This window comes from Lactuca serriola, chromosome 4 (assembly GCF_051521515.1).
Source record: "Lactuca serriola cultivar US96UC23 chromosome 4, Lser_US96UC23_V15, whole genome shotgun sequence".
NCBI lineage: Eukaryota > Viridiplantae > Streptophyta > Magnoliopsida > Asterales > Asteraceae > Lactuca > Lactuca serriola.
In genome coordinates this window covers 23,719,931-23,743,068 of record NC_136411.1, presented here as the reverse complement: position 1 = coordinate 23,743,068, position 23,138 = coordinate 23,719,931, and the positions used below count along the sequence as shown (strand labels likewise).

The 23,138-nt window shown below is 34.0% G+C and overlaps 2 protein-coding genes and 1 non-coding gene across 4 annotated transcripts; 1 reads left to right on the top strand and 2 right to left on the bottom strand.

Moving 5' to 3' along the window:
- Positions 1 to 12,252: 12,252 nt before the first annotated feature.
- TRNAY-GUA (transfer RNA tyrosine (anticodon GUA)) lies at positions 12,253 to 12,338 on the bottom strand. The gene is given in 2 exon segments: positions 12,253 to 12,288; positions 12,302 to 12,338. It is a non-coding gene; the product is annotated as a tRNA-Tyr (tRNA).
- Positions 12,339 to 12,831: 493 nt separating this feature from the next.
- On the bottom strand, positions 12,832 to 16,654 carry ABCG7 (ABC-2 type transporter family protein). Of its 2 annotated transcripts, XM_079038361.1 has the most exons (11): positions 16,287 to 16,654; positions 15,643 to 15,833; positions 15,249 to 15,532; positions 14,959 to 15,160; positions 14,600 to 14,876; positions 14,394 to 14,525; positions 14,100 to 14,320; positions 13,815 to 14,027; positions 13,645 to 13,729; positions 13,270 to 13,552; positions 12,832 to 13,164 (listed from the first exon to the last, which is right to left on the bottom strand). In XM_079038361.1, exons 1-11 carry the CDS (start codon positions 16,527 to 16,529, stop codon positions 13,151 to 13,153), a joined length of 2,145 nt encoding a protein of 714 aa, XP_078894487.1. In that variant the 5' UTR covers positions 16,530 to 16,654; the 3' UTR covers positions 12,832 to 13,150. The 2 variants fall into 2 exon arrangements, with proteins under 2 accessions (XP_078894487.1, XP_078894486.1); XM_079038360.1 differs by having other exon boundaries at positions 12,832 to 13,552.
- A 2,033-nt stretch (positions 16,655 to 18,687) lies between these two features.
- LOC145101187 (beta-glucuronosyltransferase GlcAT14A-like) lies at positions 18,688 to 21,345 on the top strand. Its single transcript, XM_079038359.1, has 4 exons — positions 18,688 to 19,571; positions 20,176 to 20,251; positions 20,347 to 20,462; positions 20,540 to 21,345. The coding sequence occupies exons 1-4, from the start codon at positions 19,076 to 19,078 to the stop codon at positions 21,052 to 21,054; spliced, it is 1,203 nt and encodes a 400-aa protein (XP_078894485.1). The 5' UTR covers positions 18,688 to 19,075; the 3' UTR covers positions 21,055 to 21,345.
- Positions 21,346 to 23,138: the final 1,793 nt, after the last annotated feature.

The window sequence follows — 23,138 nt, the reverse complement described above, 5'->3', positions numbered from 1 at the left end:
TAGGAATGTTAAATTCTAAAACTCTAGTATTGTTTTGAAAAAGTTCACATCACACCCTTATGGTTTTATTAATTAATTAAGGTGTATAATTAAAAGAGGTTTAGTAAATCCATAAAAGTTTAGGTTTACAATTTAATTGAATTAAAAGTATAATTGTTAAATTAGACCACCTAGTATTTTGAACGTATAAAATACACCCTATACTATATATAACATTAAAAGTCTAACATTATATATATGTATGAGTAAAAGTCAGTCTTACCGTTAGTAGGCCTCATTCTCGAAGTTGGTCTATAAGGGGTGTTTAAGGAAATTGCCTATAAAATGGCGATTGAATGGGTATCCACTCTTACCCACCGCACTCTTGACTAGTGGAGGGTCGTTAGCCGAACGGGTAGGATAGGACGAAACCTTCCATTATAAGTATAATGAATTATTAAAGTAACTAAATGTTTCATAAAATTCTCAATCTTAGTTACTTAGGCAAAAGTGAATTGATGCAATTCCATAAAATTATACTTTATGCCCTTGCAAAGACGTTAGTGGAGCGTGTGTGGTTTACCGGCACACTAAATGGTTCTAAGAAATGGTAGCAAAGGGTGACTCAATGTTTGTCATAGTTCGGTGGAGCGTGTGTGGTTTACCGGCACATCGAATAGGTGACTGTAACATGTGAGGGCACCATGTAAGTTTGCATGGTTATTTACACCCGCTTTGTGATCCTCGGCATCCCAGTCACAAACAAGAGGGGCATATCGAGATTTAAACATGCCATTGAAAGTTCAATGAATCTCAAAAGGATCTAGGAGTTTTCATAGATTTAAAACTTAAATTTCTTTTTCGTTTTTCGTGGTGGAAATTAGTGAATCGTCATTCACTTACCTTCAAATATTCTGCAATTAGGGTTACGGCATCCCTCTCCCGAGTTGTAGAATATTGTGTTGGGTCCTAGCCTTAGTATTTCATTTGGGTGATTTACTAAGGACTCAATCAATCAACTAACTTGAATTTGTTTTTCTCCCGTTTTGTAGATGTCAAAGTTCGACAACTATGGTCTTCCCAAATCCCGTGGAACAAGCATTCCACATAAAGATGGTATTCCACGATTCAATCGAGGAACAAGAAATCATGCTTCACTTCCTCCTCCTCCTCCTATTGTTCTCCCCAACCCACAAGATCGAAGAATTGAAAGGTTCAATATCACTAAAGCCCTATTGGAACTGAAACATGAAGATGGTAAACCCGTGTGTGCCCACGTTCTAGGAATGAAATCACACATTGATAGGTTGATAATGTTGGGTGTGTCATTCCCAGATGAGTTGGCTGTGAATTGGGTTTTGCAGTCACTTCCTGAATCATATAATGAGTTCAAAAGAAAGTATTATATGATGAATCATGACGACAACCTCATTGACCTAACTTACATGCTCATTGCTGCTGAATCAGAAATGATTTGGCGAAGCAATGGAACGTATTTGTTGGAAAAGTCAACCGACCATGCTTCCGAGGACGTTCTAGGAGAACCGACCTGCGTTTACTGCCAAAAGAAAGGGCGTTGGATACAAGTCTGCCCAAAGAGCCTGAAGAGTCCAGAAGATGGGAGAGTCAAAGAGTATGGCTGCGCTTTAGGTAAAAATCCACTATCTAACTCCATTAAGTTCCTATTCATTAATTCTTAATACATAATGTAATAAGATTGCATTTGAATGTTTTACAGGATCGGTGAAAAGAAAGGAAGCTTGGTGAAAGAGCAAGATGAATCTAATCACAAGGAATGGATCTTGATCGCATGGACTTGAAGATTAGATTTTGATCTTAGATAGTTATGATAGAGTTGTTAGAAAAATTTTCTTTTGAAATACATAGTTTTCAATGGATTTTGCATTGTAAGGACAAATGTTTTCCGCTGCTTTTATAAATAAAATAAATTTTCGTTTGACTTATTTATTTATTTGTTTATTTCCTTGCAATGAAATCGTTATGAAAATTGGTGTTTGCATATTTCTACAACAAATGGATATGATTCTTATTTATGGTGTTTATGGAAAAGTCGAGAATTTACCAAATAGGGAGAGTTTCTCATCGCCCAAGTTTCAATTGGACGGAAACTTGGAATCATGCAACTTGGTTGCACGATGAATGAGAAATTTCATATTTGGAAATTAGACTAATTCATTGACAAAGTGTCAAGTGAAGGACTAGGAGATCGAGTACACAAAGTTGTGTGTTGATCAAAGTCCACCATAAGAGTAACGAGATATTCGTCATGATTTACTAAAGGTTTAGTAAATATGATTATACTTATAAGATTAAGTGTAATTCTGAATTGATTGAAAAAGTTTAAATCAATAGTAGAACGAATAACAACAATCAAGTAGGCAGAGAGATAAAAGTTTCTCCATTCTAAGAAGAAGGGTGATAGTTAGTTTTGTTTACTTCTTTTTATAGTTTATTTTAGCATATTTCATTCTTAATTTAGATAATTTCCATGCATATTTTCCCTTTTGTTATTTCATGACTACTTCGGGTACTTTCGAATCTTGTGAGCATAATTGCAGGTTTTTGGGTCTAGCGGAGCGGGAGTGTTCGGGACGTATGGGAAGCGATGAGATTTGGTTGACAAAAAGGATGTTAGGCTTGGTGATTGTGGAGATGATGCATGGAGCGTGCTTGATGATTATTTGAAGGCTTGGAGAGAAATAAACATTTAAATTTGCAAGATGCGGGAGTGTATTCAAGCATGCATAGATTATTAATCGGGAGAGTTTACGAGCTATGAATCATTTGGAGAAGCCAAATTGGGCTTAAATTGAAGAAAACTTGAAGAAAAATGGGCTAGGAGCTGATTGGGCTCGCACTGGGCCAAGTGGGCTAAGCTATGGAGGCCCAAAACCTCAAAGATGCTACATTCAGGGACCACCCGCGCAACCCACCCGCGCAACAGCACGTGGGTCGCGCAACCTCCTGCAGGGGCAGTTTCGGAAATTCTTCTTTTGAGCTATTTGAGGAAGGTTGGTGCCCATCTTTTGGAGACTCTTGGACATCCGATTTTTGGAGATTCTCTCTGGAGTTTTGAAGACTTTTGAAGGCCAAGAACACTTGAAGAACATCATATTTTTACCTCTTGATTCTTGCTTAATGTTTGGTACAATCTTCTCTAACTTTGTTTCTTTGGGTTTAGCCATGCTTGGCTAAACTAATCTTGGTTGACTTTTGGTTAATCCTTTGAACTTTTGTTGAATGTTGAAGAATCCATGAACATGTTCTTAAATCTTTATGGGAATGTTTTGTGTTTTAACATCTTTATCACTACTTGTATGTTTTAGTTCATGAGTTTAAATGTGTTTGTGGTGATTAGTTGGCTAATTTCTTGATTAAGTAAAGGATCCTCAAATTAGCAAGCAACAAATGATTTTTGTGTTGTTTTTGCTTCACACAATCATAAAAACATTTCCTCCAACATTGTGGTGAAAGCATTTGACCCCTCTTGGATTTGGTGACTTTTTGGTTCTTAATGCTAGTTGACTTTCACTAATTACATGCTATTTGGAATTAGTGACTTTGACTAAGGAAATTGTTATGAGCTTCTCTAGCCATTTCAACAATTAAGAAAAGTCTAGGTAATCTCAAGCTCCTTGGATTACTATAGCCAAATTAAGGATTTAAATCAAAGTATTGCACCATTGGATTCTAATGATATGTTCATCAAAAGTCAAAGTGAGGAAACTTTAAGTCAACCATCTCTCCCTTATTGATTTTACATCAAACTCTTATTTTTGTTGCATTTGTCTATTTAAATCATAGTTAATTCTAGTTTGTTTCAAGTATTTCAAAACACCAAAACCCCCCATTTTATTTTTATTGTCATTTTACAAGTATTTTTACAAAGAGATATTTCATAGAGTTATAAATTGAACCAATCTCCGTGGATTCGATCCCTTTACCACTATACACTATTTTAATGTGTAATATTCAGGGTTATTATTTGTGTTGGCCTCGACAACCACCAAAGGGAGAGTACCTTTTATGCTTTATGATAGGTCTTAATGATTAAGAACCATATCTCAATTGATCCTCTAAGTAAGTCTTAGTATAATTGTATGTTTGAGAAGAGGAATCAAGAATTGAAGAAATGGTTAAATCAAGAAGTCTATCATACTTCGTTCCAATAACAAGTCTTAAAGTTAAGATTGTGGCAATGAGTGAAAAGTATTAAAGTTTTATAACATTCATAAAATGTGGAAAGTTGTGATGTCTTGAATAAGACAAAGACCAACTTGGACCAATTTATGAAGTGTTTTGATAAAAGCTACACTAACTCTTGAATATTTGTTTGTCAAGAAATGGTTATTGACAAAAGAATCTTATATGTCAAGGAGTCAGTGGGAGTCTTAATGGTCTTGAAAGGTTCAAGAACAAATCAAATAAACCTTATCGATCATCACTAGCACACGAGTTAAGGTTTACAACCTATCATGATGACATTATTTTGATTCTGTGCCAATCCAATTGAGTTAATTATGCATGAGAGTTCTATGAGTTCTCATTTTGAACGCATAAAAGGCAAAGCACCTTAATCAATGAAAGGTACATTGATAAGAAAAAGGTGAGCTGCTTAACTACTTGGAAGACATGGTGGGCAGCTGTGCTACCATAAGGCAAGAAATCAAGATTAAGAAAGCTCGGTCCATATGAGTTTGAATTTGTCGTAAACTTTAGTTTTAACAAATTCACATGGATAAGAACACATACACCGCCCAAATCTGAGTGTCATAAGATTTCCTTCTTCATGAAAATGATTGAGAAGAAATGCTTTCACTAAGAGAGATTTTAAGAAGATAGTGATTGTAAAATTGCATTCTCAAATTCAATCATGGTTACGGCATCCCTTTCCATAATTTGAATTGTGAGGTTTGGCAATTAGTCTTAATTGTTTAGACACACATATGAACTATCGAAGGCAAAGGTGTATAAGTTCAAGAAGCATTGATAAAGGATTATCAAAGCACTAAGTATTAAAAACATGAACTTAAGAAATTCAATAAGTATTGTTTTCTGAAAGTTAAGATGTTTATGAATACATGTCGAAGCTAGTGGGAGCATAAGTGTTATGTTTTATAATAATCATCATGATAGTGGGAGCATAAATGTTATGATTGTATGATTATTAAGGAAAGTATTGCAAGGTTAGCAATATTAATTATAGAAAACATGAGTCATACTTTGCAAAGTCGCAATTGTTGAAGAGTTGTTTTGCTATAATTAAGGGAGAGAATATTATGCTTCATTTCAAATCTAAAGGTTTAGGTTGAGAAATGTTAATAAAATTTAGTCAAAGGTACAAAGTTTGTTCTTAAAATTTCGATTATGATTACGGCATCCCTCTTCACAATTCGAATTTTGAGAACATAGCAAATAAAACATTATGCGTCGTGTCCCATACGCTTCGGGTATAGGATCGATTGCAAATGCTTTAATGTTTGACCATTCTAAAATTTTCCAAATGTCGAGCGCATTTAGAGGGAAAAGGGACTAGAATTGGTTTTGACTAAAATAATTAAACAACTATCAAAGGACAATCCAAGTTCGACGAGGATTGGTCGCTTGTGAGTAGTTGGAAGTATAGTATTGGAAAATATGGAAATGTTGGATGGACCATATCGACATCATTACGAATAGATAAGATTCTATTAAGAATGAGTTGTCATATGGAACATATGGAAGTGTGTCCATATTGGGAATTGAATATTGAGAAATCTATGATTAGATTAGAAACTTCTATGCAAAAGGATGTTCAAAGAATGTACTTTGAGTGAGAGACATCACGTCTATGGAATTGTCTTGTAACAATCTTCGATAGAGGACTTTGTAATATCATTGGCAATAGTCTTTGTGACTTTGGTGCAGTGACATTACGAAAGGATAAGTTGCATAGAATGTTAGAATCTAGCATATTCTATAAGTAGCAAGAATTTGATATTCTTTAACTTATGGAAAAAGGATTTGGAGTTGAGAAATGAGAATGATTGGAAATGTGTTCAATATGATCTATTTCACAAAGTAAGAACCATAGGTAAACATTGTGTGCATGCTAGGAGCATGGGACAAGTGTTGTAATTCAAGTAAGAAGTTGATTACCCGGAACTACAAATAATGAGTAATCAATATGGTGATAAATAAAAGGTGTTTTATTTATGCTCAAAGGGTTGAGGCCATATGGGATTAGTATTATTCTTGTGTTTCATATTTGCATGTTTTGACTTCCAGAATAATTGAGTTTATTAAGAATAATCGAATTATTCAAACGGGCCACAGTCGTTCATATGTTGGAAGTAGATATGAATGAAGACTGTCGTGAATTGGTGTGTGGATTGTCTAGAAAAGTATTAGACATAAGCAAATGTTTGTTGCAACGTTCATGAGTGCTTACGAATATGATTTGAGCATTGGATTAAACCCACGCTCGCTTGGATCACTCCATGAATTGTATCATGAGTGATTGGTGAGACGATAACATCTTATATTCTTGAAACCGAGATGTGTGAGTTGTATCTTGCGAATCGGTTGCACATTGATAATATGTAAACGCACTAGTAACTTGGTGTTATAAAACATATTGTTGTGTGTGATTCGGTGCGTGAGTGCAAGCGAGCATTGTATCAAAGTTTATCCGTTCCTTTTATTCAAAGTAGGATAAAAGCGATATCTTTGGGCCCCTCGATGGTTTAGTGATGACAAACGTAAATGCTCGGCCGGGCTAGGGCTAATTTGATTTGTTCAATTAGTCAGTCGTCATAAATCGGGAATCGAGATATAGTACAAAGAGAATGATTTGAAATCATGTCTCATATGATATCTAGAATGGAGGAATATATGATCCCTTATCTAAGGACACGCGTATTTGATATGATCAGAGTTGACAGCGGCTTTGGAAAGCTACGATTGCAGATCGGGATCCGAAGTCATACGCAGAATAGTTATTAGACTTATCCAAGTGGGAGACTGTTGGATTAGTGTCTAAGTCCATAACTATTTTGGTATGTACTTGACCCGATGGTGCATGGTCCTTTTGGGTTGCCTTCACCAAAGCAACTTGATTGGAGAAATAAATAAAGAGAGAGAGGTTATTATGATTTATTAATATGTTATAAGAATAATATATTAAAGGAGAAATCATATTTGTTTAATTAATATTGGTCAATAATTAATTAAGAATTAATTTTGTGATCAAGTGTAATTAATTAAACTAGAGGGGCTGAATTGTAATTATGTGATAGTTACAAAATAAGGTAAGGATTATCTTATATATATGGTGAACGAATTTGAGGTGTAAATCCCTTAGAATTCGACTAGGATAAGGGTTTCTAGGACTTATCTTATGGTTGCTTGGTGGACAAGCAACTAGATAAGGATAAGGACTAAAACCTTAATCTTTACACCTATATAAACCCCCTAGGGCTTAGGAATTCGTCTAACCCTTCCCAAGAGGTCCTAAGGACGAATTCCTACCTCCCTCCTCTCTCTTTATACCTTCTCCACTTGCTTATGGTGTTTGTAAGCCATTAGAGGAGTGATACTTGTGACTCTCAGCTTTCCAAGGTCAATTCAAGGAGGAATTGGATTGTTATTGCTATATAACAATCAAGGTATGTTCTTAAACCTAATTACATGTGAATTCTGATTTCCATATGCTAGAATTAGGGTTCATAGTCTTGGATTCAAAGTATGTACAATAGAGAAACCTAGATCCAAGCTTTAGGGTTTGTATGAGCACATAGGATGTCTTATGACCAAAACCCATCAGTAACCTCTAGGTGTTTGTGAACGTCGTGTTCACCAGATGTATTATAAAAACCCTGGAAGCCATGGACTTAGTGGCTTATAAGTGAACGTTGACAACTATGGATTTAGTGCCCTATAGATAAACATTGGCAGCTATGGACTTAGTGCCTAATAGATAACATCGACAACTATGGACTTAGTGTTTGTTGGATAATTAGGTGATTATGCTCATGTAATGTGTATTAGTAGTTATGCTCATATGTATGCCGAGCGGGGCCCAATGCCAGATGCAGTCTGATGCCGGGCAATGCCCGATGTAGCAGGGCGGGGCCCAATGTATGTTATATGTGTTTATGTGTATGGTATGTGGTAGTTTGGGGAGACTCACTAAGCTTCGTGCTTACAGTTTTCAGTTTTGGTTTCAGGTACTTCCGCTAGTAAGGGGAAGAGCTCGGGATGACTGCATTGCACACACCACAACTTTTAGCCTGGGAGGATTTACTCTGATATTTATACATGTGATTTTGATACAATATTCTAATATGATGTTTTGAGATACTACTACTTATGTTTTTATAAGATGTTTTGGTTTACCATGGTATTATTTATAAATTAAAAATGAAAATTTTGAACCGTATTTTTGGGATGTTTCTGTTGATATGGATATTTGATGGTTTTGATTGACTTAAAAATGAAAAAATTTTACTTACGAATTTTGGGACGTTATAGTGACATACTATTACAATGTGTCGTCATCAAAAGAAAACATATTATGAGGTCATGAGGCTAATAGTTTTTATCTAGAAATGCTTATGTCTTTGTAATCTGTACAAACTCAAATTTAGTTATACATGTTTTTGAATCAAACCTGAAACTGGAAGTGGTTAACAATTTATCGACTAATCACTTTCTTTGCAAATAATCGATCGAGAATTTCTTTTCAAACCATTAACCTTAGCTAATTAAAGTATTTAAGGTTACTTTTGTATCCTATCAGCGTCCGAGATAAAAAAAAACATTTGGTTTTGGATTTTCGTTTAATAAATTTCATCATCTTCTCGTTTAGATAAAAAAAACGTTTGGTTGTGGTTTTGGATTTTTGTTTAAGGGTGTTGGTGATTTATATTATCAATGTTATTTAAACGTAATGGATTAATTTGTTGACCAAATACAATCTTGAAAAACATTGAACAAGTAAGGGTGGGGCGGAGTGTACACTTGTTTGAATTTGTTCAAGATTCAAAGTACACTGTCATTTAGGGGCGAAGCCCCTAAACCTATGGGGGATTGGGGGCAATGCCCCAGATAGCGGGGTCCAAGGGGTGGCAACCCCTGACGGGGTCCAAAGGGAAGATCCCCTGGGGTTGAAATTGAGGAAATTGACCCGATTTGACCCTTATCCTGAAACCTGTTTTTGTGACAGTTTAGTGTCGGTTAATTGATGGTTGTAAAACTATTTTGGGATGGTTTTATGACAGTTTTGAAGTCAGATTTTAGACAAGGTATTATGTCTGTTTTTGGTTCTAATTCTGATACATTTCAAGAACATAACTTCACAATTCTCTTTGTTCGAAAACCATTGAATTTTATCCAATTGAACTTTTGATTTATACCATCGAAATACTTCAATTTGATAGTGTTTTACGACTTTTAGTGGATTCCAAGAAATTTGTTAACCTGGATTTCTAACAAAGGGTCATGTGAGACTTGTCTAACGCTATAATATGAGTCCCAACAATTACTTTTTATGACTATACGTATACATTAAAAAGTAATAATTTTCAAATGTCTCGAGTAAGTAAACAATTTTTATGATCATATATATATATATATATATATATATATATATATATATATATATATATAGAGAGAGAGAGAGAGAGAGAGTTAGGTTCAAATGTTTTCACTATCTATTGTGTGCATGTATGACTGATTCTGGACCAATCATTTTAGTTATTTTAAGAAAGTAATTAATGCATATTAAATACTGAAGATGTAATTAATATTCATTATATCTTCAACATGTAATATGCATTAATTACTTTCTTAAAATAACTAAAATAATTGGTTCTGAATGAGTCATACATACACACAATAGATAGTGAAAACAAAATAAGCTAACCCTATATATATATATATATATAAAATAATAAAATAAGGCTGATTCATGCTTTCATCTTTCGTCCTTTGTTAAAAGATATTATAATGATAATTCATAAGAGTCATACTCATTGCACCAAAAAAGGGAGGTTTATTTTATCTTTTGGTTGCATTAAAGACTCATAAACAAATAAACCAACAACCACACACAATTTTATATATATATATATATATATATATATATATATATATATATATATATATATATATATATATATATATATATATATATATATATATATATATATATAGATCCTTCAATATGTTGACCAAAAGAAAACAAAAAATTAAATATCCTTCTATAATTTCTTTCTACGATGACATGTAGAAAGAAATATAAAAGGATATTTAATTTATCAAAGAAAACATAGGAGAATGTGGCCGCATAATAATTACCTATTAGGAATAATAATTACAATAGGTGTGAAACTCGTGTGTTACACGAATTTATTAAAAAAAATAAAAGTTTTATATCAAGGTGTATACATTAAATATTTTTAAAATCTATTTCATCTTAAAGTTTAACAAAATATATTTTATTATATCTCAATTTGACAATATTCTTTTATAATATTTCATTATTTTAATTTATGTAACAAAAAAAAAACCATAATAAATGTTTTAGTGGTAGAACAAATAAACTATTTATTATTATATTCATTTTATGGAGAAAAATATATTATAGTGTTGATCTACACATTTAAATATAATAATAGAGGTGTTAATTAATATAATTGATTAATTTTTTATTAACAAAAAAGTAAAAATACCACATAATGACTTGTGAAATTTAAGTAATTCAAAAATCTCACATAATGACATGTGACAAAAATCTTGAGAAAATGACAAGTGACAAAAACATTTTCATTTAGGGATGAGCATATGGGCCGGGGAACCGGCCGGAATCGGTACAGAAACCGAAATCGGAACTCGATGAAACTGGTCGGGCCGGGATCTGGATCATATTTTTGTAGATTTTTGGAACTGGGAACCGACAAAAACTGGAACCATTTGTTGCTATTTATCAATGATCGTTTCCAACATTAAAGACACGGTAAGAACCGGTGGAACCGAAACCGACGGTCCGGTTCGGTTCTTAATTTCAGCCGACTTCGGTTCCCGGTCCGGGTCAGTTCCTTTTGCTCATCCCTATTTTCATTTATTCCTTTGTTCATCCCTATTTTCATTTATTATAATAGATATTTATTATGATAGATTTATTATAATAGATACTAAGTGTGAGACCCATGTATTACATGGTTTAATTAAAAAAAATTAAATATGAAATTTTAACAATTTGAAAAATTTTGAATTTATAACAAAAATGAGAAAAATTTTGAATTATTATAATTAATGAGGCTTTAATGTATTGAATACACTACATATATAAATCTTTTCTAAAAAATACCTTACATATATATTATCTTACATATTAAATATGGAATTTTAATTTAATAAAATGAAAAATACAATAAAATGACATGTGGAAAATAGAAAATTAAAAAATTCTAGAAAATGTCATGTGCCCAAATGAAAGAGAAGAGGACATGTGGCAAAAAAAACCTTGTAGATTTATTTAAAAACTAGTTTATAACCCGTGAGAACCACGGTTATAAAATTAATTAAACTTTTATAGTAAAAATTCAAAATTATTAATCAATTATTTAAAATAAATTATTAATTTAAGAGATATTTTTTTAGTTATGCGAAATTATAATCGTTGATTGAAATAAATATGTAAAATTCATTTTTAATATATATTAAACATTTTTTATTTGTGAATTAATGAAAACATTTAAATATAAAATTTTAAATTTAAATTTTAAAATAGAGAATAAATACATTGACAAATAGCATCACATTAATGAGGATGTCTAAAAAATTTAAAATGGAGAACTAATATATTGACAAGTGACAACACATTAATTAAGAGGTCTAATATGATGACACATAGCAAAAAAACTACTCTTTTATTAGTATAGGGATTGTAGAAAATGTCATGTGTCCAAATGAAAGAGAAGAGAATATGTGACAAAAAAACCTTGTAGATTTATGATAGATACGAGGAAGAAGTAGTTAACATATGACAATTTTGTGCAAAAAAAACCTTGTAGATTTATGATAGATACGAGGAAGAAGTAGTTAACATATGACAATTTTGTGCAGAAAACATTAAGAATATATATATTGTTTACTAATTTACATGATAAGTTTGCTTTTTGTTTTCAATGTTACGTGCATTCATTTATATATAGAAGTAATTAAGTAGCCAACGGAATATACACTATTAATGTTTCAAAATTAAAAAAATCCGACCTGCCGGATTCGAACCAGCGACCTAAGGATAGCTATGAACACACTACAGTCCTCCGCTCTACCAACTGAGCTAAGGTCGGGATATGGTTCTACTTGACCTCAATATTATATATATCTATAATACAATATTTGGAACGCACGTTTATAACATGCAGAATCTTTTAATGAGTATATAGGTACCGTAGCGTTAACGTTATATTACTGTTTTTACACGTTTTTTATAATTTGATGTTTTGACCACAAAATCTACAAAATTTTCATATTTGTAACTGTTTTACTATGAACACTTGAAATTATTTAAACATATTTTCTCCAACGTAAAAAATCCAATTATGGTATCGAACACATCACTGCTTCTATTAACGGCATCAGTAATGCATTCAACTTTTGGAGAATTCAATGGAGTGTCAAGTAGGATATATAATCATTCAAGTCTTGTGTATTATATTCAATTTGATTCAATTGAAGCCCCATTAAACCTTCATTGTGGATACCCTCATTGACAATGTAACCAAAGCTACCTTCATTCTCTATCATTGAATTTAGTTTTACAAAAGCTTGTCCAAACCACCCTTGTAACAAACGTAACCATAATGCATTGAAACAGCACAACACAACTTCTCCTCATGTTTCTTAAATAACCTACGAAGCATACACAAAATATGCCACATAACATGATAAAACAAAACTTGGAATCCATGAGTAACTTAGTTGAAAGAACTAGTAACGACTATGTGCCAAAAAAGCAACCATTACAAGTTACAACATCTTTTTTCTTCTTTACATCCATCTATAAATTATTCTTATTCTAGGCTCTGCTACCACACGCTGGAGGTGCATGCTGATGTTGCTTTTTATTTATTTATTTATTTATTTTTCCACCATGCATCCTCTAGATGGAACCACCTGTATAATTATCAATCAAAACCAAAGAAACAAAATAGTCCAATATACCCCAACCAAACCACAATCAAAAACCATCGAGGTCAAACAGATTAAGTTGGGTTGCACCTTGGTCAACTGTTGGCGTTTCAAGTATCTCAAAAGATTGCCCCGGTGACTGTGACTGTGACTCGTCACTCTCCCCCACCTCTAACCGCGGCTCCCTCTGCTCCTCCTCCTCATCAACCGCCACTGGTGGTGGTGGTGGTGGTGGCGGTTCAAGGCGTTGGTATTTGGGTTTGTTTTTCTCTAGCAAAAGGTAAGTGGTGAAGTACCAAACCAACACTATTCGACTCTGAGCCATCATTGTCTCAGATATTGTCCTACCCCCAAAAGAAAGCTTCTCCAGTGCCTACACCAAACAAGTCCAACTCAATTTAGGCAATCTACTTTCATTTCTAAGCATGCAGATGTCATTTAATTCACATTCACATTCACATTCACCTGTTCTCCATTTTGTATATCAAATGATTTTTCATGATCAAACTCAAGGCCTCTAAACTCATTAATGCAAAGACCTTGAAACGCCCTGAAGCAATCAAATAATCTTTAGAATAAAAAACAAATTTATTTTATAATAAAAAGTGATGTATAATATAAGAATGTAGTCAAACCATCTTATGAGAGAAACACGAGGAATCCATCGAAAAATGATAGGGGTATTATCGGCATTCACATAATAGCCACCAAATACAATGAACACTGTCATGAGAGACGGGCCCAGAGCCAAAGCGGCTTCAGTGGTTGGAGCCATGGAACCCACGGTCAAACCCATGGCAGATGCAGCAAACGATTCCACAGTCACAATCCCGCTAAACTTCCCGAATCTGAAATTTTTCAAACTCTTTTTTTTACAAACTAATTTTATAAATTTTTTAAAAGTTTATTAAAAAGTTTACCTAGATAGAGATGGATGAAGGCGGGCCATGGGGTAAAGAACAGTGCCAAATAATAAAGGAAATGCAGCTCCAATAGGGACCTCAGCTATTAATTTGGATAATAAATAGGGTCCCAATAAATAAGAACCTTTTGCACGCTCTCTATCTACTATTGCACGTTCTTTTGGGAAAACACCAACGGTTTTTGTAAGTGCAGCCATTGCAGTATTTATAGCAGCAACCTAATTAAAAAAAAAAACATATTCAATATATAAAAAGATCCTGTTTTTTATAAACTCAAGAAAGTGTATATACCTGAAGCAATCCCATTCTATCTTGTATTGATGTCTGAGACCTTCCCATTCTCCAAAAAACTGAACCAAAAATTACAGCCGAAGCAATTGACATTCTTGTCCGGACTATATTTGTGGGCCCATCACGTGAAGCCTGAATAATTTTCCATCAATGTAAGTAAGTATGACTTAATTAATATAACTTATATGATTATATTCGTTCTTGACCTGCATCCATGCGCGTTTGAGGAGCAATGAAAATTGTCTCCACCAACCATTTATCCCTTTAGGTGTGGGTTTCCTTTTTAAGTTGGTTTTATCTTTGACAATTAGGGTTTTGGTGAGAGTTGCTGTGTAAAAGGTTGATGAAATCTGTTGAGAAAATGAGTCCACAAGACTATCGATTCTTTTTCGGGAAGAGTTAACACTGTCTGATGAACTGTAGTCGATTGATATTAAATCAGCTAGAAACTCAGCAGGGTTGACATGGTCTGGGCAAAGGTACCTGTTAAACAAACCAAGGATCAATTTTTGTAATCAAACACCAAATAAAGTAGAGGATTTGAGTTTAATTAAGATTTAAGAACCCGAATTTTGAGAAGTAAGTGAGTGGTTCATCGGCTGCAGGACCAGCATAAACAAGTTCACCCTCTGTCAACAACACAATGTCATCAAATTTTGCATACACTGAACCTCTCGGTTGGTGTATGGAACATATTACAGTGTGTCCATCTTGTGCAAGTTGTCTAAGAGTTTCCATTACTTTCTCTGCTTGAAATGCATCAAGTCCTGAAAGCATAGCCAGTTTATATGATGACCTCTTATAAACCACATTAATATAAAATTTTGTTAAAAAGACATGATATATGATGCATACCAGTTGTTGGTTCATCAGCAAATATTACAGATGGACTAGCAATGAGTTCACAAGCCATTGCTAACCGTTTCTTCTCGCCTCCACTTACTCCACGAACTTTTGCATCCCCAACTCGAGTATCAGCACAACTCACCAACCCTAGTTTGAACAACAGATTGTTTATATATTCATCTCTGTCTTCCTTTGAATATGTCCCCTTCAACTGGAGTTCAGCTGCAAGTGACAATGTTTCTCTAACTGTCAACTGTGAGAAGAAAAGGTCCTCTTGTCTCACATAAGCAAACCTGTGATGACAGTGAAATGAAATTGTAACCAGTTGCTATGCAACTTTCATCAAGTACAAGTCTCAATAAGAAGCTACAACTTTCAGAAACAAATGATGAGCTTAACTTACCTGAAGGACTTGTTTGACATTGGTTGTCCATTAACCTCCAAGAGGCCTGATAAGTGTAATCGAGGTGATGCAACTGTTTGACCTGCAAGTACATTGAGGAGGGTTGTCTTCCCCGATCCTGATGGACCCATTATTGCAAGCAGCCTTCCAGGTTTTGCCTCTCCACAGACATTCTTAAGCAAGAACCTCACCTGTAAAGTTAACATGGAGCTGAAGAGTGAAAAGGGCAGCACAACAAAATTGTCAATGGGGGAGATCAGAACTTGACCTCCCAAATTGTTGTTTTATATGGTAAAAATAGGCAATTACAGATTACTCCAACCATATTCCTCATCAGAAAATAAATGATTGCTGTTAATAAAACACAATGACCTAATTTCCATTACAGGCAACCATAAGCTGCACATCTTTCTCCACAATCGCAACTAATTAGCAAAATTTAACATAAAAAATCAAAGTTTCATGACATAAGCTTGCAGAGCACCCTCACGCCTCATCCGCTATTTTGCTAATTAAGTGTTGGGGGAAAGGCCTCATTCTGAAGCGATTTTCGCTAATCGCATGTCAATAAACATAGTTTACATCAGTTACAGGGATTCCTGAAAAACGCTTCCAACATGCAGTGAATAAAAATACTAACTGACCGATTTTGAAGCTTTATCGGAGAGAGAGCATGTGATGTTTGTCCACCGTATAGTCACAGGATAAACTTTATCGGATACCGAAGCTTCAGAATCGGAAATTATTCCCTCACCTCCCTCCTCTTCAGTCTCATTCTCCAGCAACTGCACGGGGCCCGGGCCTGAGAATAGACGGAGCAATAAAGCCGCGGCAACGGCGGCGATTATCTGACCAACTCCACCGCCTGTGCCGGAGATTCTAAGCATTTTTTTTCAGTAATTAATTTCCCGCCACCAAAAAGATGTTATCTTCTTCTGCTTGTCTGGTTCTCTGCCGAGTAGAAGTCTCTTTTCTCCAAGACGATGACATGGTTCCACATGTAGGACAGCGAAACGCCGTCGTCTGATCAGGTACCTTCTTTTGAGGGTGCAATTCTTTTTTTTTTTTTTTTTTTTTTTTTTTTTTTTTTTTTTTTTTTTTTTTTTTTTAAAGAAAGGAACAAACCCAAAAAACAATAAAAACCGATAAAATTGAAACCGAAAAACTCAAATAAAACATAAACCGTCAGTTTTAGGTTTAAAAATTTTAAAATCGGAAAATTCGATTTTGGGTTTGGTTTGCATATTCAAAACCAAACCGTAAGACTTTTGAAAAATGTTCATCCGTTTATCTTAAAGAAAAATCTTGATTTGATATTGGAGTATAGAATCAAAATTTCCCGATCTTAAAACAACATAATGTAGTTTCGGGTTGCACAAGAAAGATGCTACTACGTTACAATTCAAACATGTCATATTAGATCGAACCGGTATCAATGAACATTTTGATCTATTTATTGCGAGATCGAGACCTATCATTAATATATCTTTATATATTAATAGGTTGTAAATGTATTATATATTGTAATAAAATGTTAAGTACTAATTGAGAAACATTTAAAATCCATGTGAAATGCATGCATCTTATGGAGATGACAAACTCATTGTGCAACGTTGTATGACATTTTATATGAAATGTTGTCACTTAAGATCGTAACATCGAACTTTCTACATCTCAAAGATACATATTGTGTTGATACATGTACAATGCAAACGATACATATTGTTTGAGATGTGTACAAGGTCATTGTTGGTACACGAAAAAAAAAAAATTTCTCAACTATAACTACGAACAATGTGACACTAGTCTAGGTTTAGATATTGGTATGCCCTAAAGAGATATAAAGAGGAGTCATATAAATTCTAAGAGAAGTTATCCTCAAACAACTAAACTAATAGCATAACCATGTTTTATAATAAATGATACCACTTTACTTAACCGTTATGTCCCAACGGGATCATACATTTAAGGGAAAAAAATCACCCAAAACAAATGTCATAGGTATATTGTAAACATATAAACATATTTTAACATTTCGTGCTACATGTACTTTTACATGCTCCCTTTATTTTAGGCAAGAAATTCAAAATCTATTTTCATACATTGTGTCACGTATTGGCTGAGACTCAACATGAACTATTTGCATTGATTGTCGTAACCTTAATTCAACATAAGTATGTATGCTCATAATCACAGAAATGCGAAAAAACGGTTGAGGGTACTTAAAAAGTTAAAGAACGAAGGAATGACCATAAAGATTTGAAAAAACAAAACAAGCTATGCCTATATCTCAAAGATACTTGTTGTGTTGATACATGTACAATGCAAAAGATACATATTGTTTGAGATGTGTACAAGGTCATTATTGTACACGAAAAAAAAATATTTCTCAACTATAACTATGAACAATGTGACACTAGTTAAGGTTTAGATATGTGTATGCCCTAAAGAGATATAAAGAGGAATCATATAAATTCCAAAAGAAGTTATCCTTGAATAACTAAACTAATAGCATAACAATGTTCTATAACAAATGATACCACTTTACTTAACCCTTATATCCCAACGGGGATCATACATTTAAAGAAAAAAAAATCACCCAAAACAAATGTCATAGGTATATTGTAAACATATAAACCTATTTTAGCATTTCGTGCTACATGAACTTTTACATGCTCCCTTTATTTTAGACAAGAAATTCAAAATCCATTTTCATACATTGGGTCATGTATTCACTGAGACTCGACATGAACTATTTGCATTGATTGTCGTAACCCTAATTCAACATAAGTCAATCAATGCAAAACGGTTGAGGGCACTTAAAAAGTTAAAAAATGAAGGAATGACCATAAAAAGATGAAAAAACAAAACAAGCTATGCATATAATCGACCCAAAAAGGTTAAAATTAGCAAGATTGGCTAGTTTTTATTTCCAACTCAAGAAGTAAATTCCTTAGGGACCTTTGATGTACTAATTATTTGCAATTGCCCTTTTTGGAATTTTAAAATCTTGAGGGGTGTTGATGATGCCCACATGAATATTTCAATACAGCTGAGACTTGAGAGTCAGAGTGAGTTGTGTAGAACAGTTTTTTACAAGATTTCCAACATAATCACATAGATCAGATCCATATTTCTTCACCATTTAATACCAAAATCCAATTCTTGTGTGTATTCACACCTACCCAAAAGCTTTTTCAATCTATTCAAACAAACCCTAACTTATCCTTGATCCTTTTCATACGCAAATTCAATTTCACAAGGAAATCCTTTGCTAAAATTAGTAAAACCCAACTACTTAGTGAATCCCAGTCGTCAATTTCATGATTTCTTAGTGAAATTGAAACCCTTGAATTACCCCCCTTCACTGCAATTTCAATCCATATGCTCCGAAGGGTACAAGATCAAAATCTGAACCAATTGATACACAGTAATGGGAGCTGAGAAGAAATGGCTTTTTACACTGTTCTTCGCCGCATTCATCTCCCTACTACTGTTTATCTCCTCGATCTGCGGTTATAGTTCTTCATACGCCTTCACTTCACACAAACCCTTCTCCACCGTCCACCGTGGGCGCGGCTACCCGCCGGCGTTCGCTTACTATATTTCGGGCACCCGCGGTGACGTCGATAGGATTTTCCGGCTGTTGCTTGCGGTGTACCATCCGAGGAACAGGTATCTGTTGCACATTGGAACGGAGGGTTCCGACGATGAGCGGAGGAAGTTGAGTGTGTTGGTGAAGTCGGTACCGGCAATTAGGGCTTTTGGGAACGTTGACGTTATCGGAAAGCCTGATCCAACAACATACATGGGTGCCAGTAACATTGCTGCCATTTTGCGTGCTGCTGCAATTTTTTTGAAGGTTGATCGTGATTGGGACTGGTTTATAACCCTCAGTGCACTGGATTATCCTTTGCTAACACAAGACGGTATTCCCTAATACCAATTCTGATATCAATTCTACAAGTTTCTCTTTGCTTCGAGCATTTAGTATGTTGTTTTATGGTTTTTTACAAATAATCATTTTTGAGGGAATTGGGTGAACGATATCGTGATTCTGATTTCTGATCATTTAGGGTTGTTTTAGTAGCATATCGATCAATTTGATAACATGAGGCCTAGCTATCCTATGATTCTGATTCCTTAAGCCTCAATAATCACATTGAAAAATGAAAACACACATCCAAGCACACATAATGTTCGATGATTGTTCTGTTTGTACAAATTTGGTAAATTAAAGTTGCCCATTATGATTTTGACATATAAATTTTTGAGAAAAGAATCTGAAGACAATAAGAACAAGCAAATTCTATTCTTTATGCATCTTCCTTACATGGGTTTCTATTCTTTATGGAATAAATTTAGATATCTGACATTTTTTAACATACAGAGGTGTATATATATATATATATATATATATACATACACACATATTACATATATACACACAATTCACAAACGCCCATATCTATGAACACATACATCCACATTAATACACTTATGGTGTTTCCTTGTTTGTATATTCTTGATCAGATTTGTCACATGCATTCTCCACCATCAACCGGGATGCCAATTTCATTGATCATACCAGTGAGCTTGGATGGAAAGAGTAAACATGTTTCTTTCAAATTCAAACCCCATTTTTCTATACTTTTTTTAATCCAAAAACTTAAATTTAATCTCAACTTTATATATTGATTTCAGGGATCAAAGAATCCGACCAATCGTAGTCGATCCAGGACTTTACTTAGCAAGAAGAACACAAATCTTTCGTGCCACTGAAAAACGACCATTACCTAATGCTTTCAAAGTTTTCACAGGCAAGTGTCCATTTTGAATTTCAAAAATGAAATTATATTATAATAAACAAATCAATGAAAGTATATTGTTATTTCAGGATCTCCATGGGTGATTTTAAGCCGTTCGTTTCTTGAATACTGTATATTCGCGTGGGATAATCTCCCTCGGACTCTCTTAATGTATGTTAACAATGTGGTTTTGGCTCAAGAAGTCTACTTTCATACGGTGGTCTGCAACTCACCTGATTACAAAAACACGACAATCAATGCGGATTTAAGGTACATGGTGTGGGACAATCCTCCTAAAATGGAGCCATTGTTTCTTAACAAGTCGCATTACAATGAAATGGTGGAAAGTGGTGCGGCTTTTGCAAGACAGTTTGGGAAAAACGATGCGGTTCTTGACATGGTTGATAGGAAGATCTTGAAACGTGGTGGTGGGAGGGCGGCACCCGGGGCGTGGTGCACCGCTAGGAAGAGCTGGTTTGTGGACCCGTGTTCACAGTGGGATGATGTTAATGTTTTGAGACCAGGGAATCAAGTGAAGAAGTTTCAAGAGGAGTTGAAGAATCTGATGGAGGATTCAAGATTACAGTTAAATCAATGCATGTGATTATGAAGGAGGAGAAGATTTGGGGGATAGTTATTGTTGTTCTTGATCCTCTGTGCTCAAGATTCAAGCTTTGTTTGTTGTTTACAGAGGTTCTTTTGATTGGGGGTGGGTGGGTGCAAGTTTTGTTGTAAAGTGGTGAGGATGACATGAAAGTGGAACAATAAGATGAATCCTCCCAAATTGTAAACCTGTTTGCAATGTTGTAATCTTGCTCTTTTATCTCTTGTTTGTTTTTGGTGTCTATGGCTGTAATATTACAAACATAATTTTATTCATTTAGAGTTTAAAACATGTCCTCACTTTGTATTCACTGGTTAACATTTCTTATGGGTTTCATTTACATGTCAAAACGAGAAATAAAGATAAAAAGTTCATGTAACGTAGAAAGTGTTGAAACCTATAAACTCTTCTTTGATTTTTCGAACCCCAATGTTTGGATTTGAGGTCTCTTCTATGGAGTAATCTTTACTAGGTGACTCTTTGAGGCATTTACTAATTTCGAAGGAATTTGGAGGAAAAGTAATTTAAATTCCAGTAAAAATTACGTTTGATTGACAAAATAAAAGAAATCGGAATTATTTAAATTCCATTGAACGAATTGTTATTCTTTAGCTAACGGCAAAAAAATTTAGATTACATTCCTTATGGTCTCTCATATTTTCTTTATTTTAGTCCTGATTTATTAAATAAAAACAAATTATTATCATTTCTCCCACACCCTACCCTTATCTAAACCATCCACACACTCATCCCATCTCACATACCCCTCACCCCTACACCAACACTCACACCCATACCACACCCACACCCACACGCCTAAGCCTACGGATACATGTATATTCACCCCGTACATCACCTACACCCATACGCCAACACTTATGCCCACACCCACCCAACTCTACCCCTACTATCCCCACACTCATATTTACACTCATACATCCTACCCAGTCCACCCCTATATTTACCTATCCCACCCCCACCCTTACCCCGCATCCCTACACCTAAACTCACACACACATATGCCTACCCCCATCTACCTAATACCCATACACATACGCACCCCGACAACCACGCCCATACATACACCTATGCCTATACACATGTATACACACACTTGCATGTGCACACATGTTTTCATTTTCTTTCTTTTAACTCTTTAAATTTACAATGTGTTGGCTCAAAAGCATGATATATTAATTGATTTAATAAAGTGTAATAATATATTTTCATTTTGTAAAGCTATCTTTTTAATGAATATATTAAGTGCAAATTCAATAAGAAAACATAAGTTTAAGTGAGTAAGAGTTTCATAAATGAGATTTTTAATCAAAAAAAGTATTATCAATTTTATTATTAACAGGTTACACAAAATCAATAAAATTGTATTTTCGTCATATATCATAATTTACTTTCCGATTCTTGACAAATCCACAAATTAAAAAAAAGTTTTCAATTCACATCAACCAAATGCATAAAAATATAATAATTCATTCATATTCCAATTCCTTTGACATATTCTATTCCTTCCAAAAATTATTTGAACTAAACATCACCTTAGTGTTTTGGTTTTATTTCATTTGTGGAATTGGTAGTAGATACTTTTGCATGTTCCTAGATTATGTGACATTCATTGAACATACTCATTTCTAGCGACTTTTACGATACTGATATTTATTGAAATAGTTAAGTAGATTAAATATTATAAAAATTAGAGTTTTTATAATATCATAATGAATATATTTTTATTTTAAAAAAGCATCAATGTCAAAGCTGTTATTTATACTTTGTTATGCATTTTGGAAAAATAACATTTTTGTTATAAGTGTTGCTAAGACATCAATTGAGATTTTTATAAATGATAAGAACTTTATAAAATGTTTGTTTAAAGTATCTAATAACTGATTTGAATTTGTTCTTAAAAAGTTGAAAATGACCAATTTTAGTGAAAAGGGAGAATTTGAAAAAGTTGGATTTAACATCTTACCGAAGTGTGAAACCAGATTGTGTGGTCAAGCGTCTAAAAAGGAGCGGTCAACCATCAAGTTACATTGACTAATTCTATACGTACCTCCGATTGTTTCGTG

Excerpts from the sequence above, each read along its gene's own strand:
- ABCG7 (XM_079038360.1), bottom strand. The coding sequence starts at position 16,529 with ATGCTTAGAATCTCCGGCACAGGCGGTGGAGTTGGTCAGATAATCGCC. Across the intron at positions 14,321-14,393 it reads ATAGAATGGGATTGCTTCAG|GTTGCTGCTATAAATACTGC; the intron begins GTATATACACTT and ends TTTTTTAATTAG. Across the intron at positions 13,553-13,644 it reads ATATACAAAATGGAGAACAG|GCACTGGAGAAGCTTTCTTT; the intron begins GTGAATGTGAAT and ends TGTTTGGTGTAG.
- LOC145101187 (XM_079038359.1), top strand. The coding sequence starts at position 19,076 with ATGGGAGCTGAGAAGAAATGGCTTTTTACACTGTTCTTCGCCGCATTC. Across the intron at positions 19,572-20,175 it reads TCCTTTGCTAACACAAGACG|ATTTGTCACATGCATTCTCC; the intron begins GTATTCCCTAAT and ends ATTCTTGATCAG. Across the intron at positions 20,252-20,346 it reads AGTGAGCTTGGATGGAAAGA|GGATCAAAGAATCCGACCAA; the intron begins GTAAACATGTTT and ends TATTGATTTCAG.